Below are 17,955 nucleotides of genomic sequence, written 5' to 3'. Positions count from 1 at the left end.
GAATTATATGAGAAAGATATCACCTGTAATGATTAGCTGACTCCACGGGTGAGACCCAAGAATAAATAACGTTTATTAACATTTTAAGAACACTTTCTTAACTTCTTAAAAGGATTGTGCAGCAGAACGCATTGAATTCAGAAGATAAATATGCCATGTCTTCCCAGAGTACTCATTTCATTTGAATACCTGGAGGAAGGTTTTTTTTTATATTAAAAAAAAAAACACGGATATATTCTGGAGTAGAATACAGAATTTTCGTTAGATAAAACAAGAGACTTAAGAGAAATGCTGAGCGTATGGAGAACTGCTTCTGGCTAAGATCCTATTTAGACTCCCCTAGGGATGCAAGTTCATGTTCCTCTTGCATCAGAAATACTTTAGTGAAAAATTTAAGAAGTGATTCAGAGAAATTCAGTAAAACAAGATACATTTTGGTGGTTAGAGAGTATCTTGGGTCTGGTTCCCAGGGAAGTGGACCCTGAGGCAGAGATTCCTGTGCAGCAAGCTGACTGGAAATTCTCCCAGCAACAAGCCTGTGGATCAAAGGGAGGGCGACTGGGCAGAGGGACGGTAGGGGGCAATGCAGGAGCAGTAGGGGCCTCGGCCGATGTAACGGGGGCTCTGAAATCACACTGGCCCTTTCAGAGATGCCCCTAACTGAGGCATAGGGGCCAGGCCATTGTATGCCCAGTGCACCAGGGAGCTGTTCCCGGGAGGGTGTGTAACTTTAGAGGGAAGTTCCCGGGACTGGGGCTGTGAGCTGTCTGAAAACCTCCCGGCAGCTGTGGGATAGATCACCTTGATCTGGGTGGAGGAACCTGGGCAGCCCAAGACAGACACCACAGAAGGCAGCACAAACCCCCCAAATTCCTTGTAAAGAAGGACCTAGAACAAGTGAGTTCTGAGTACCTTTTGCTGTAAAGAATTCTGAAATAATGGAATCCCTACCTCCAAATGAAAAGGAATACACACACACACGCACACACACCATTCCGAACAGGAGAGAAGCATAAGGAATTTGTGCTTGTCTTGGAATATGGAAAATTAATTCCTTCATTTCTTTTTCAGCTCATAAAGATATTAAATTCAGTGCATAAAATATTTTAGAAAAAAATCAAATTAAGAATGTCTGCCTTTCCTTAAATGTGGGATTATTCTAATGGATGTGTGTGTGTGTGTGTGTGTAAAGGTATAAAAACTTAAATCCAATTTACTTTCTAAGTTTGAGTTTCTGAGGTGTATGTTGGAGCACTACAACTCTATATGCCGCTCTGACCTGTCAGTCGTTAGGTAAGAACATGGTAGCAGGGTCTCAGAGTCATGCATTTACCCCAGTTCAGTATGCTTGTTTCCATGAAAGGTTCCCTCAAATATATGGCTTTCACCACAGAGTTTGAATCTAAATATATCCTGGATATGGTGCCACTACTAAGTGAGTCGAGAGGAAGAGGAACTTTCAAATTTCATTTTTTTAAATAAATTCACATCATCATCCTAATGCCTAAAACAAATTATTTTTATATAACTATATAATTAATTACATTATAATTATTCTTATATAATCTTACATATAATATATAATCTATATCATATATAATTATATAATCATAATTATATCATATATCTTCTATATAAGATATAATATATAATCTTATATGTAATTTAAATAATTTATGAATAAAAGTTGTTTTAAAATGTGAAGAACCCAAAACTATTGCTGAACTGGTCCCCACTATTATCTGACTATTTTTTTTCCCTTAATATACTGATGAGTCCATCAACAACTCTCAAAGAGATAATATGAGGTGTAAGGACGATTCCAGCAAATTAGTGCAATTATGTATATTCTCAAATATTTCTGACCTCTGGAAATTGAAACAAGTCAACAGTCTTTGCTTATGCTTTAGGTTTTGGCTTAGAGCTGATTTAAACCATTGTTGTGGAATAGTTTCATGTGCTAAAAATTTATTAAACTAGTATTGTGTCTTTGGACACTCAAAATTTATGGGCCTCATTTGAAAAATAAGTCGGTTGGATTTGAACTACATTATCTTCAAGATTCCTGCTAGTACAGTATCTTGCCATCCATTATGATTTCACTGGCGCTTTAGATACTGCAGCTTGTGACCTTTGAGCTGTCATCAAGAGCCAAGGGCAACGAGCAGTGTGACAAACCCATGGCAGATGTCTGCCTCTGTGACTCAGCCCTGACCAGGGTCTCAGGAGCCAAATTTCCCAAATGGAGACCACAAAATGTTTATCAACTACCCACTGGTAGAATGACAATTCCCTTCACAAAATTCTAAAACTGCAAACGCAGCTTTCCAAAGTGCTTAACTTACTGTGTAAAATATCTTTACTCTCAAGGAAAATCTGATTTAGTGGTCAAATTTAAGACAGATGAACCAAAATTTCTCCTTTAATTTGAAATTGTCGTTTTTTTAAGAATGTTGTTTCTGAGGTTAAGATGAGCCATAGTCTCTAATAGCATCTGGATGTTTGTAGAGCTCTGATCATTCCTAACTGTAGATTAATTTACTTAAATTACCATAATGTTTCATATTTACCCGGGAGTAAATGTATCCTATAATGTTTCAACACTGGACAGAGCGATAATTCTCCTAATATGAAAACAACTTGCTTTCTGTTTAGGTCCTGTGGCACCTCAGCCATCACCCTGTGAAGCCTATCAGTTTTCTTGTATCTACACACGCCAGTGTGTCCCTCTCTCGGGGAAATGTAATGGACAGGAAGATTGCATAGACGGCTCTGACGAAATGGATTGTTCTCTCAGCCCCCCTCCTCACCGCTGTGGTAAAATGGAGTTCCAGTGCTCGAGCAACGAGTGTATCCCATCCCTCCTGCTATGTGATGGAGTGCCCGACTGTCACTTTAATGAAGATGAATCCCGCTGCTGTGAGTTATTTCCACAAACTCAGTGTGCCAGGGAAGAAATGCAGTTTCGAAAGTATAAAGAGAGCTTGACAGATGAAGCAAAGTTCTCTAGAATCTTACCATGACTCTATCATCAATAACATAGTTGCTTGTATTATGTTGCTAAACAAAGCATAATGCCTAGCATTTTTTTAAAATTAACATATAATGTATTATTTGTTTCAGGGGTACAGGTCTGTGATTCATTCAGTCTTACATAACACCCCGCACTCACCACAACACATACCCTCCCCAATGTCCATCACCCAGTCACCCATCCCCCCACCCCACCCCCCTCCAGCAACTGTCAGTTTGTTTTTTTTCCTATTGATTGATTGATTGATTGATGTAGTGTTCCATGATTCATTGTTTGCATATAACACGAGCCCTCTTTAATACTCATCACCAGGCTAACCCATCCCCCGCCCTGAACCCTCAGTTTGTTTTTCAGAGTCCACAGTCTCTCATAGTTCATCTCCCCTTCCGATTTCCTCCCCCTTTCGTTTTTCCCTTCCTACTATCTTCTTTTATTTTTAAAAAATATAATGTATTATTTGTTTCAGAGGTACAGGTCTATGATTCATCAGTCTTACACAATTCACAGTGCTCACCATAGCACATACCCTCCCCAATGTCTAAACAAACCCTCAGTTTGTTTCCTGAGATTAAGAATTCCTCATTTCAGTGAGATCATATGATACATGTCTTTACAGGATTGACTTATTTCGCTTAGCATAATACCCTCTAGTTCCATCCACGTCATTGCAAATGGCAAGATTTCATTTTTTGATGTTTGCATAATATTCCATTGTATATATATACCACATCTTCTTTACGCATTCATCTGTTGATGGACATCTTGGGTCTTTCCACAGTTTGGCTACTGTGGACATTGCTGCTATAAACATAGGGGTGCAAGTGCCCCTTCGGATCACTACATTTGTATCTTTGGGGTAAATACCCAGTAGGGCAATTGCTGGGTTATAGGGTAACTCTATTTTCAACTTTTTGAGGAACCTCCATACTATCTTCCAGAGTGGCTGTACCAGCTTGCATTCCCACCAACAGTGTAGGAGGGTTCCCCTTTCTCTGCATCCTTGCCAACATCTGTCGTTTCCTGACTTGCTAATTTTAGCTATTCTGACTGGTGTGAGGTTCGTTGAGGTTCTGATGTGTATTTCCCTGATGCCGATCGATATTGAGCACTTTTTCATGTGTCTGTTGGCCATTTGGATGTCTTCTTTGGAAAAATGTCTGTTCATGTCTTCTGCCCATTTCTTAACTAGATTATTTGTTATTCAGATGTTGAGTTTGGTAAGTTCTTTATGGATTTTGGATACTAGCCCTTTATCGGATAAGGCATTTGCAAATATTTTCTCACATTCTGTAGGTTGTCTTCTGGTTTTGTTGACTGTTTCCTTTGCTGTGCAAAAGCTTTTTATCCTGATGAAGTCCCAATAGTTCATTTTTGCTTTTGTTTCCCTTGCCTCTGGGGACGTGTCTAGCAAGAAGTTACTGAGGCCGAGGTCACAGTGGTTGCTGCCTATGTTCTTCTCCTAGGATTTTGGTTGCTTCCTGTCTCACATTTAGTTCTTTTATCCATTTTGAGTTTCTTTTTGTGTATGGTGTAAGGAAATGGTCCAGTTTCATTCTTTTGCCTGTGGCTGTCAGATTTTCCCAGCACCATTTGTTGAGGAGACTGTCTTTTTTCCATTGGACATTCTTTCCTGCTTTGTTGAAGATGAGCTGACCATAGAATTGAGGGTCCATTTCTGGACTCTCTATTCCGTTCCATTGATCTATGTGTCTGTTTTTGTGCCAGTACCATACTGTCTTGATGATGACAGCTTTGTAATAGAACTTGAAGTCCAGAATTGTGATGCCACCAGCTTTGCTTTTCTTTTTCAACATCCCTCTGGCTATTCGGGGTCTTTTCTGGTTCCATACAAATTTTAGGATTATTTGTTCCATTTCTTTGAAAAAAGTGGATGGTATTTTGATGGGGATTGCATTAAATGTGTAGATTGCTCTAGGTAGCATTGATATCTTCATAATATTTGTTCTTCCAGCCCATGAACATGGAACGTTTTTCCATTTCTTTGTGTCTTCCTCAATTTCTTTTATAGTTTTCTGAATACAGATTATTTGCCTCTTTGGTTAGATTTATTCCTAGGTATCTTATGGTTCTGGGTGCCATTGTAAATGGGATCAACTCCTTAATTTCTCTGTCTTCTGTCCTGTTGGTGTATAGGAATGCCACTGATTTCTGTGCATTGATTTTATATCCTGCCACTTGACTGAATTCCTGTATGAGTTCTAGCAGTTTTGGGGTGGAGTCTTTTGGGTTTTCCACTTAAAGTATCATATCATCTGCAAAGAGTGAGAGCTTTACTTCTTCTTTGTGGATGCGGATGCCTTTTATTTCTTTTAGTTGTCTGATTGCTGTGGCTAGGACTTCTAGTACTATGTTGAATAGCAGTGGTGATAGTGGACATTGCTGCCATGTTCCTGACCTTAGGGGGAAAGCTCTCAGTTTTTCCCCATTGAGAATGATATTCGCTGTGGGTTTTTCATAGATGGCTTTTATGATGTTGAGGTATGTACCCTCTATCCCTACACTCTGAGGAGTTTTAATCAAGAAAGGATGCTGTACTTTTTCAAATGCTTTTTCTGCATCTACTGAGACGATCCTATGGTTCTTGTTCTTTCTTTTATTAATGTATTGTATCACACTGATTGATCTGTGGATGTTGAACCAACCTTGCAGCCCAGGTATAAATCCCACTTGGTCGTGGTGAATAATCATTTTAATGTACTGTTGGATCCTACTGGCTAGTATTTTGGTGAGAATATTTGCATCCATGTTCATCAGGGATATTGTCTGTAATTCTCCTTTTCGATGGCATCTTTGTCTGATTTTGGGATCAAGGTAATGGTGGCCTCATAAAATAAGTTTGGAAGTTTTCCTTCCATTTCTAGTTTTTGGAACAGTTTCAGAAGAATAGGTATTAATTCTTCTTGAAATGTTTGGTAGACTTCCCCGGGGAAGCCATCTGGCCCTGGGCTCTTGTTTGTTGGGAGATTTTCGATGACTGCTTCAATTTCCTTAGTGGTTATGGGTCTGTTCAGGTTTTCTATTTCTTCCTGGTTCAGTTTTGGTAGTTGATACATCTCTAGGAATGCATCCATTTCTTCCAGATTATCTAATTTGCTGGCACATAGTTGCTCATAATATGTTCCTATAATTGTTTGTATTTCTTTGGTGTTGGTTGTGATCTCTCCTCTTTCATTCATGATTTTATTTATTTGGGTCCTTTCTTTTTTTCTTTTTCATAAGTCTGGCCAGGGGTTTATCAATCTTATTAATTCTTTCAAGAACCAGCTCCTAGTTTTGTTGATCTGTTCTATTGTTCTTTTGGTTTCTATTTCATTGATTTCTGCTCTGATCTTTATTATTTCTCTTCTCCTGCTGGGTTTAGGCTTTATTTGCTGTTCTTTCTCCAGCTCCTTTAAGTGTAGGGTTAGGTTGTGTATTTGAGACCTTTCTTGTTTCTTGAGGAAGGCTTGTATTGCTATATACTTTCCTCCTAGGACTGCCTTTGCTGCATCCCAAAGATTCTGAACAGTTGTGTTTTCATCTTCACTGGTTTCCATGAATTTTTTTAATTCCTCTTTAATTTCCTGGTTGACCCATTCATTCTTTAGTAGGATGCTTTTTAGCCTCCATGTATTTGAGTTCTTTCCTACTTTCCTCTTGTGATTGAGTTCTAGTTTCAGAGCATTGTGGTCTGAAAATAGGCAGGGAATGAAACCCGTCTTTTGGTACTAGTTGAGACCTGATTTGTGACCTAGGATGTGATCTATTCTGGAGAATGTTCCATGGGCACTAGAGAAGAATGTGTATTCTGTTGCTTTGAGATGGAATGTTCTGAATATATCTGTGAGGTCCATTTGGTCCAGTGTGTCATTTAACGTCTTTATTTCCTTGTTGATCTTTTGCTTAGATGATCTGTGGGGGTGTTAAAATCCCCCACTATTACTGTATTGTTGTCAATGTGTTTCTTTGCTTTTGTTATTAATTGGCTTATATAATTGGCTGCTGCCATGTTAGGGGCATTGGTATTTACAACTGTTAGATCTTCTTGTTGGATAGACCCTTTAAGATCTGTCGTTTCCTGACTTGTTATGAGGTTTTGATTTGGATTTCCCTGATGCTGAGCAGTGTTGAGCACTTTTTCATGTGTCTATTGGCCATTTGGATGTCTTCTTTGGAGAAATGTCTGTGTTCTCTGCCCATTTCTTGATTGGATTATTTGCCCTTCGGGTGTTGAGTTTGATAAGTTCTTTATAGATTTTGGATGCTGGTCCTTTATCTGATATGTAATTTGCAAATATCTTCTCCCATTCTGTTGGTTGTCTTTTAGTTTTGTTAACTGTTTCCTTTGCTGTGTTTGCTTAGCATTTCTGGAAACATTCTGTTTGTAGTCACACTAATCTCTGTTAAACTTACCTGATTTCCTTTTTTATTTACATTTGGGCCATTCATGTGGGGGATGCTCCTGTGTAATTATCTTTTTTTATTGTTGCTATTACAATCTGTCACCATGCAAAGTTACTACAGTATTATGGACTACATTTCCTATGCTGTACTTTTCATCCCCATGTCTTATTTTTTTTATAACTAGAAGCTTGTACCTCTTAATCCCCTTGACTTACTTTGCCTAAACCATAACCCCTCTACCTTCTGGCAGCCACCAGTTTGTTCTCTGTGTTTATGATTCCATTTCTGTTTTTGCATGTTTTTTAGATTACCCATATGAGTGAAATCGTATGGTAAGTGTCCTTCTCTGTCTGACTTATCTCACTTAGCATAATACCCTTTAGGTCTGTTCATATTGTCACAAATGGCAGGATTTCATTCTCTTTTTGGCTGTATAATATTCCTGTGTGTGTGTGTGTGTGTGTGTGTATCACATCTTTATCCATTCATCTCACAATGGGTGCTTGGTTTGCTTCTGTATCTTGTGAATGAGGCTGCAGTAAACATAGGGTTGCATATGTCTTTTTTCGATTTAGTGTTTTGTTTTCTTTGGATGAATACCCAGATGTGGAATTACTAGATCATCTGGTAGTTCTCTTTTTAATTTTTTGAGGAACCTCTGTAGTATTTCTTGTTTTTGTTGTTGTTGTTTGTTTGTTTTATTTTGATCATGGCTGCACCATTTTACATTCTCACCAATAGTACACAAGTGTTCCTTTTTCTCTGCATCCTAAACAACCCTTGTCATTTCCTGTCTTTGACACTAGCCATTCTTACAGGTGTGAGGTGGTATCTCTTTGTAGTTTTGATTTGTATTTCCCTGATGATGAATGATGTTGAGCAAATTTTCATGTGTCTGTTGGCCATCTGGATGTCTTCTTTGGAAAAATGTCTATTCAGGTCCTCTGCCCATTTTTAACCAGATTACGGTGTGTGTGTGTGTGTGTGTGTGTGTGTGTTCAGTTGTATATTTTGGATATTAAGCCCTTATCAAGTACATCATTTGCAAATATCTTTTCCAATTTAGTAGGGTTTTGTTTTTTTTTTTTTTTAGTTGATAGTTTCTTTCTCTGTGCAAAAGCTTTTTAGTTTCATGTACTCAAAATTGATGATTTTTGCTTTTGTTTCCCTTGCCTAGGGAGACAAATCCAGAAAAATATGCTAAGGCCAATGTCCAAAAGTTTACTGCCTATATTTTCTTTTAATTATATGGCTTCAGGTCTTACATTTAGGTTCTTCATCCATTTTGGCTTTATTTTTGTATGTGGTGTAAGAAAATGCTCCAGATTTATCCCTTTGCATGTAGCTGTCCAGTTTTTCAGCACCATTTATTGAAGGGACTGTCTTTTCCCCAGTGTGTGCTCTTGTCTCCCTTGTCATAGATTGATTGCCTTAGATGCCTGGGCTTACCTCTGAGCTCTATTTATTCCATTGATCTGTGTGTCTGATTATCTGCTGGTGCCATACTATTTTGATTATTATAGATTTGTAATATAGTTTGAAATGTGGGATTATGGTGCCTCCATCTTTGTTCTTCTTTCTCAAGATTGCTTTGGCTATTTGGAGTCTTTTGTGGTTCCATACAAATTTTAGGATTATTTGTTCTAGTCCTGTGAAAAATACTATTGGTATTTTGATGGGGATTCAGTTGACTCTGTAGATTGCTTTGAATATTTTGGACCTTTTAGCAATATTAATTCTTCTAATTCATGAACATGATATATCTTTCCACTTATTTGTGTTGTTTCAATTTCTTTCATCAACATCTTACAGTTTTCAGCATACAGATCTTTTACCTCCTTGGTTCAATTTATTTTTAGATATTTTTTGATGCAATTGTAAATGGGACTTTTTACCATTTTAACAAAGGTTTGTGGAAATGGATTGAGGACATGTAGTTATAATTTCTTCCTAATGCAAGTATTTATGAAGATGGCTCAAGCAAAGGGCTATCGGCAAATATTCATTTTAATGAATATATGTAGGTAGAGGTTGGACCTAGACCACTACCTGGGTAGCTATCATGTCATTAAGAGTTCATGGAATAGTAAATCCTAAGGACATGGGTTTTAATATCATCCTTATCACTTACTACATATGCAGGTTTGGGAAAGTTATTAGAATCAGTCTTATCATCCATGTAATATTACCTTTTAGGGCTGTGAAGATTTGAGAGAATATGTGAAAAATCCTCAGCCCTGCATTCAGCACCTTCTACTTTTATTATAACTAGACTATTCATATAAGGAAGGGAGAGCATTGGTTAAGAAGCAATTACATAAATCATTAAGGTGAGCACAAAAGCATGGTGAGTCAAAGCACCAGTACCATCTCACTTAATTATTTGTTTGCTTGGTGCTATATTATACTGTATTATATATTTTGACATAGGTTGCAGTAATAGAGCTACACAAACCACATGTTAGTGACCACTTTTTCTTTTAAGTAGTAGAAAACAGCTTGGAACGTAACTGTCCGAGGGGACACTGAAAGAAATGTAAGGCGATTTCAGTGTCTTGTCTAGAGTGGGCATCAGGAATTATAACAATCAGAAAAGGAGTACAGATGAATGCAAGAAAGGGGAGACAGCGTTTGGCTGTTTAGAGGTTTCAGTTGTAAATAAGTGAACTTCTTTTCCTAGTTTAGGCTTAGAGATTGGTTTTCCATTTCCCTGTGATTTCCTCCACGTATATTCTGTCTGTAATAAAGCCAGCTTGTCAAGTCTTATAATATTTTCTTAGAGGAAGGTAAACAAATGGAAGTGAATGAAGAAGAGAAAGCCTGCCAAGTAATTTATCCCTATTCCCATCAGGGCTCTAATGTAATTTGGTTGATAGAAATCTTATTAAGTTCAGTAGAGTCATATGATATTTGATTTCAAATAAGAATGCTATTTAAATAGAAGCTTAGGAAAGTACAGTATCCTTATACTTTGAGACACTCTCTGGAAACTTGGTGTTTGATGAGGGAGTCACATATGAAGTTCTGCTCCTAAAGGGAAATAAGCCCATGCTAGGAATAGACTGGTATCATGAGAGTATTGCTTCTATCCATCTCTGAAATATTTAATTATGTTGTGAGTCTGTAAGGAAAATTGTGTGAAAATAAACTAGGGAAAAAATGCTAGGGCAAATTTACAGAATAAAAGCACCTAATGATGACAGTTTACCAAATGATTAAAGGCATACTAGTTTGTTTGTTTTTTCTGGGCTTACCTATTAATTTAGAATGGGGACTTTTTAAAATTCACAATCATTTCTTCATTCACAAACTCTCATTAAGAATGCAATTTATGCCACATATTGTATTGGGCATTGATGACAGATAGATATGGTATTAGACCAACTCAGGTTGTAGATACATTATATATTACTGAAAGTGATAGTTAAGAATAAAATGTGGTAAGTTCTGTGACAGAGATAAACACAGAGTTATTGAATACATAGGGTACTTCCTAACTGTGGTTCCAGTAAAGGATGGTCTGGAAATAGAGAAAAAGTTGTTTGCCTGAAGCAAATTTTGTATAACTGGAGTAGAGTTTGTGGTGAGAGATGTAGAAGTAAGTCTGGAGAGATAAGCAGGGACTAGATCTTGAAGAGTGATTCCTCACCCATCATTGCCACCACCACCCACTGTTCAGGTAGTTCATGGAATGCATTGGAGTGAGGGAGGGGCTGGCTAGGAGATGTCACACTCAAGTACAAAGAATCAATTGGGGAACAGTGTGAAGGAAAGATTTTGATTAGATTTCAGAGATGTTCAGGTGAAGAGGAAGAGAAAGTAATCAAGAATAGTTTCCAAGGTTCTGATTTGGGCAACAGGACAGACAGCAAATGTGCCATTTCCTGATCTGGGGCAAATGGGAAGAGAAGCACCTCTTAGGGGAAGATGGTGGCTTCGTTTTTAAACGTGTTGTGATTGTGGTATTTATGGCACATCCACATGAAATACTCAGAATGTATTCAGAATGGATATGTGGCACTCAGGAAAGAGAGAAAGCAATTTATATAAATCATGGGGCCTTCAGCATACATGCTTGAAGGAGATAATACAGAGAGGAAGACAAAAGGTGGAGGACAGTTAAGAAAAAAATACACACTGAAAGACACTGAGATGTGGTCACAGGCACAAGAGGACAGCGAAAAGAGAGTGATAACCATAAATGAAATGTAGAAAGCCTTAAGTACAGAGAGTATTCAGAGGCTGGAATGTTTTTGAGAGATCATGTAAGATCAGGCCTAAAAACTATGTTGGGAAAAGCACAACAGAATTCCTGGTGATCTTGGAAAGGCAACTTGCTATGGACAGGAAGGGCAGAATTCTGAAGCCAATCTTTTATAGAGAAAGTAGGCAAAGAGAGAAATCAACTGTAGACAACTCTTCCAAGCAGTTGGCACTTGGAATGTGATGTAGGACGAAATAAGAGGTGTTTTTTTTTTTTTCAAGTTGGTTGGTTTTGAGAGCCTTGCACATGTTTAAATGTTGTAGGAATAAGGATTCTGAAGTGGTTACAATTTAAGCAGGAAAATCAATAGCAAATGGTATTTAAAGGCCTTTTATTCTTGCAAAAATAAATGTTCTAGTGATCAGAATGTTTATATAAACCTGTGATGAATTCAGCATTTAAAAATAATTCATATTTAATATTGTCTTTCCGCTGGAAACATGTTTTTTTAATAAACTGAAGTGGTACATCTTTACAAAAAAAATCCCCCTTCCCTTAAAAAGAAAAAGAAAAAAGGAGAAAAAATCGGTATGGTTTAATTATAAGGGAAAATAGCATAAAACTAGGAGCATTCCTCTTACTGATATTCCCTCAGTTCATCAGATGTTGTATCAGTCAATATCCTGGCAAGACACCGATGGCACAATGATATTGTAAAATTTGAGATTATTTTAATAAAGGGGTTATTTATAGGGAAATAGTATGCAGAAAGAAACCACAACAGATAGTAAAAGCAGGAGCTGTTATCCCCCATAGACCAAAGGATGTGAGAGGAGGGAAGATTTGTCTTAACCTGGAATCAGAGAGAGCTGCTTGATACAAGGTGGGGGAATAGCTGCCCAGGGTGATCTCACAGCCTCTTCCATCCACGTTCCCTCTTGCTGGTTCTACATGTCAGCCAAACCCAAGGAGAAGCTAGAGGACAAAGAAGCATGTGGATGTGTCCTTTCTAGTTCAGCTTCCTGGATCCTGAGCATAGAGAGAAGATGCAGAAAGTTTCAGGAGAGGCCCATGGAAGCTATCCATCAGTGATGGATGTGACTGTGGAAAAGATAGGGAAGTGGACGAGATCGGGCGCGTTTAGGGTGGGATGTGCAAGACTGTTGAATCACAGATCTGTACCTCTGAAACAAATAATACATTATATCTTAAAAAAAAAAAAAAGAAGATAGCAGGAGGGGAAAAATGAAGTGGGGGAAATCAGAGGGGGAGATGAACCATGAGAGACGATGGACTCTGAAAAACAAACTGAGGGTTCTAGAGGGGAGGGGGGTGGGAGGATGGGTTAGCCTGGTGATGGGTATTAAAGAGGGCACGTTCTGCATGGAGCACTGGGTGTTATATGCAAATAATGAATCATGGAACACTACATCAAAAACTAATGATGTAATATATGGTGATTAACATAACATAATAAAAAAAATGTACTGTTGGAAAAAAAAAGGGAAGTGGATAGTCTACCCACTTTCTTTTTTTCTTTTTCTTTTTTTTATTTGACACAGAGAGATAGTGAGAGAGAGAGCACAAGCAGGGGAGCTGCAGAGGGAGAAGTAGGCTTCCCACCGAGCAGGGAGCCCAATGCGGGGCTCGATCCCAGGACCCTGAGATCATGACCCAAGCCAGAGGCAGCCGCTCAACCAACTGAGCCACCCAGGCGCCCTCTACCCACTTACTAACTTTATATTCCAGTAGTAGTCAATGTGTCTTATGAAGTTGATTGCCATTTGGAAGATTTAGCATGGGTCATGCTCCTCAGATTTGTGGATCAGCCTTTATCATCAATATTTTTATTATTAGCTTTTCAGTATGTTAGCTGTGATCCCAGCATCCTATGGTACTTCTCAATGATAGTATAAAGATCATCCCTCTGCATTTGACAGCTTCTTACAAAAATGTTCCTCAGCTTATTCAACATTAAAATCATCGTGATTGTCTATTTTCCAGAGATACTGAAGATTTGGATGAATATGGTCAATTGTATAATGCACATAAAAAATTATTCTTCTTTCCCCATTAAATCGTTTTTGTAGTTTTATAAAAATTATTTAAACTGCTAAGATATTTCAGCAAGAGTAGTAGTTGGTTTTAGTTTAAGGATAGAGGAGTAAATATCCATCCTGCTCCGTGCTAGGTATGGGCATGCCTTGAAAGGCTGACAGCCTTCATTCTAAGGGTAGAAGACCATGGTCACTCTGCTCTTAGAAATGTTGGACTGCATACATTAGTTTTCATCTTAATAGTAAATGGATACCCATCCCTAGACACATGTACTTTACTTCTGTGTGTATTTTGTATGCAGCAACAATAATTTATAAAGGAATTTTGTTTTAGGAAAGTAACGCCAATGGACCCTTTAGGAATTGCTTATGTTTAATGTATCGTCAGTACCTGAGTGAATGAGCTAAAAGCCACAGAATGTTCTGTGTTACTTGGCTTATTTTGGTAAGAAAGAGTATCAACCTCTAGGATGACAGATTGAAATAAGTGTTTTTATAGACATTAAACCATAATGTTTGAATGTGGTGAAAGTAGATATTGTCCAGGGAAATTTTGAAATCTGAGTTTCCTATAAATTTTATATATAGATTATTTGGAGTACTTTTGGAATTTTTCTTTGTCGTATATGTAGTAATGATGAAGGGGAGAAAGAAAGTAATGGTTTGGTTAATTTTCCTATATCCGGTACAATGCCCTTTGCTGTGTGGGTTTCAATAAATACTACTTGCTATTCATAATTTATTTGCCACCTACTTTCAGAAGGAAATTGATAAATATCTATTAACTTTAATGTTATACTATTTTAAATACCATAGAAACTAAGATTTTAGTTTTAAATTTCATAAAATGTCTAATTTTTAACTCTTAATTGTAAACTTTTTCAAAAGGGGAAAAGTAAGACTTTTTATAAATTGAAACCATTTATTTTGTTAGATATTTTTTATGTGCTTCAATACTATTTGGGCCAAAGCTGAGGATTTATACCACTTACAAGTTAGAGCTCTTTGTTGTATAGTCAACTTAAAAATAAGCTATCAGTCACACTGGAAATTGGGTGAAGGAATATGGATGGATTAGTATTTTCAAGAGTAGAAGTGTTTGAAATAATGTTTCTACAGTAGATGAGTATTATCTATCAGCTTTGGATACAAATTTCAACATACTATATTGTTTAAAACCTTAAGATAGTTGGGGCGCCAGGGTGGCTCAATTGGCTAAGGGTCCAACACTTGGTTTCAGCTCAGGTTGTGATCTCAGGGTCGTGAGATCAAGCCCCAATATCGGGCTCTGTGCTCAGCACGGAGTCAGCCTGAGATTATGTCTCTCTCTCTCTCTCTCTCTCTCTCTCTGCCCCTCCCACTTGTGTTCTCTCTCTCCCAAATAAATAAATCTTAAAAAAAAATTTTAAAAACCTTAAAAATATTATCTTATATGATCTCTCAGCCCCTTGCATTGCAAAACAATGATAATAAAAATGTGTATATGTACACAGAAACACACACATATATATGTACATGAATATATAGATGCACATATATGCGTACATATTCATTTTTTACAAACACCTCTTCATCTATAAGAGTTGGAAGATTATTCTATTTCCTAGTTTACTTGGTTTGTAATATCATTTATCCTGTCAGTGTAGATCTTAAAATTATTTAACTTTTTGCAAAAGCTTAAAGATCATTTCTTCTGGAACCTTAGCCATTTCTACAGTCTGGTTTCGGCCATGGTTTTTAGGTTTTTCTGCACTACCTCCTTACACAAACTCCCCAGTGAAAGGCAAACTGCTTTACTCTGTTCTAATGTCAAACTTATTGATTCCCCATTTACAGATTTTGTTCCCACCCTGATAAATGGCTTACTAGAAACATGAAAATTCAAAACATCTCAAGACTCTACTTTTTCAGTCTTTACAAACTTTCATGCACTAAAGGAACCTCTTATTTTTATAATACTTAGCTGTACTGATGCTTTACCAATTAAGTCTGGCCTTATGGCATTTCTTTTTATTATTATTTTGAACTGTTAACTGCTTTCTTATTGTCATTTTGCTTTAATTGCTGTATATGTTCTGGTCACTCTTTTGTTTTTTGGTTTTTTTTCTGGTCATCTTTCTGAAGTGTTCCCCTGCACTCTCCAGTTGAAGTGCTAAGCATATAGTCTTACATGTAGCTGCAGTTCCATAATATTTACTGGTGGGAATTGAAGTTCTTTTTTTTATTATTTTATTTTATTGTGTTATGTTAGTCACCATACAGTGCATCATTAGTTTTTGATGTAGTGTTCCATGATTCACTGTTTGCGTATAACACCCAGTGCTCCATGCAGTACATGCCCTCCTTAATACCCATCACCGGGCTAACCAATCCCCCCTCCCCCTTACCCCCTCCCCTCTAAAACCCTGTTTGTTTCTCAGAGTCCATAGTCTCTCATGGTTCATCTCTCCCTCCAATCCCCCCCCCATTTTTCCCTTCCTTCTCCTAATGTCCTCCATGTTATTCCTTATGTTCCACAAATAAGTGAAACCATATGATAATTGACTTTCTCTGCTTGACTTATTTCACTTAGCATAATCTCCTCCAGGCCCATCCATGTTGATGTAAAAGTTGGGTATTCATCTTTTCTGATGGCTGAGTAATATTCCATTGTATATATGGACCACATCTTCTTTATCCATTCATCTGTTGAAGGGCATCTCGGCTCTTTCCACAGTTTGGCTATCGCGGACATTGCTGCTATGAACACTGGGGTGCATATGGCCCTTCTTTTCACTACATCTGGGTCTTTGGGGTAAATACCCAGTAGTGCAATTGCTGGGTCATAGGGTAGCTCTATTTTTAACTTTTTGAGGAACCTCCACACTGTTTTCCAAAGTGGCTGTACCAACTTGCATTCCCACCAACAGTGTAAGAGGGTTCCCCTTTCTCCACAACCTCTCCAATATTTGTTGTTTCTTTCCCTGTCCATTTTTGCCATTCTGACTGGTGTAAGGTGGTATCTCAGTGTGGTTTTGATTTGGATTTCCCTGATGGATAATGATGATGAACATTTTTTCATGTGTCTGTTAGCCATTTGTATGTCTTCTTCAGAGAAGTGTCTTTTCATATCTTCTGCCCACTTTTTGACTTGATTATTTGTTTTTTGGGTGTTGAGTTTGAGAAGTTCTTTATAGATCTTGGATACCAGCCCTTTATCTGTAGTATCATTTGCAAAGATCTTCTCCCATTCTGTGGGTTGCCTCTTTGTTTTGTTGACTGTTTCCTTTGCTGTGCAGAAGCTTTTTATCTTGATGAAGTCCCAAAAGTTCATTTTTGCTTTTGTTTCACTTCCTTTGGAGATGTATCTTGAAAGAAGTTGCTGTGGCCAATGTCAAAGAGGTTACTGCCTATGTTCTCCTCTAGGATTTTGATGGATTCCTGTCTCACATTGAGGTCTTTCATCCATTTTGAGTTTATCTTTGTGAATGCTCTTAGAGAATGGTCAAGTTTCATTCTTCTGCATGTGGCTGTCCAATTTTTCCAGCACCATTTATTGAAGAGACTGTCTTTTTTCCATTGCATGTTTTTTCCTGCTTTGTCAAAGATTATTTGACCATAGAGTTGAGGGTCCATATCTGGGTTCTCTATTCTGTTCCATTGGTCTATATGTCTGTTTTTGTGCCAATACCATGCTGTCTTGGTGATCAAGCTTTGTAATATAGCTTGAAATTGGGCAACGTGATGCCCCCAGCTTTGTTTTTCTTTTTCAACATTTCCTTGGCAATTCAGGGTCTTTTCTGATTCCATACAAATTTTAGGATTGTTTGTTCCAGCATTTTGAAAAATGTCATTGGAATTTTGATCGGGATGGCATTGAAGGTATAGATTGCTCTGGGTAGCATAGACATCTTAACAATGTTTATTCTTCTGATCCATGAGCGTGGAATATTTTTCCATCTTTTTGTGTCTTCTTCAATTTCTTTCATGAGTGTTTTGTAGTTCCTAGAGTATAGATCCTTTACCTCTTTGGTTAGGTTTATTCCAAGGCATCTTATGGTTTTTGGAGCTATTGTAAATGGAATCGTTTCTCTAATTTCTCTTTCTACAGTTGCATTGTTAGTGTATAAGAAAGCAACTGATTTCTGTGCATTGATTTTGTATCCTGTCACATTACTGAATTGCTGGATGAGTTCTAGTAATTTGGGGGTGGAGTCTTTTGGATTGTCCACATAAAGCATCATGTCGTCTGCAAAAAGAGAGAGTTTGACTTCTTC

The 17,955-nt window shown here is 37.6% G+C and overlaps 1 protein-coding gene across 1 annotated transcript in view; it reads left to right on the top strand.

The window, feature by feature from the left end:
* MALRD1 (MAM and LDL receptor class A domain containing 1) overlaps positions 1 to 17,955 on the top strand; it is an 807,963-nt gene that overhangs the window by 647,763 nt on the left and 142,245 nt on the right. Inside the window, exon 35 of the mRNA XM_035022447.1 lies at positions 2,656 to 2,919. Coding sequence (XP_034878338.1) covers positions 2,656 to 2,919 — 264 coding nt within the window. The remainder of the gene's footprint in view (positions 1 to 2,655; positions 2,920 to 17,955) is intronic.

This window comes from Mirounga leonina, unplaced genomic scaffold (assembly GCF_011800145.1).
Source record: "Mirounga leonina isolate KUSES-001 unplaced genomic scaffold, KU_Mleo_1.0 Mir_175, whole genome shotgun sequence".
Taxonomy (NCBI): domain Eukaryota; kingdom Metazoa; phylum Chordata; class Mammalia; order Carnivora; family Phocidae; genus Mirounga; species Mirounga leonina.
Note: the sequence above shows the minus strand (reverse complement) of the source record. Positions and strands in the feature narration are given on the sequence as shown.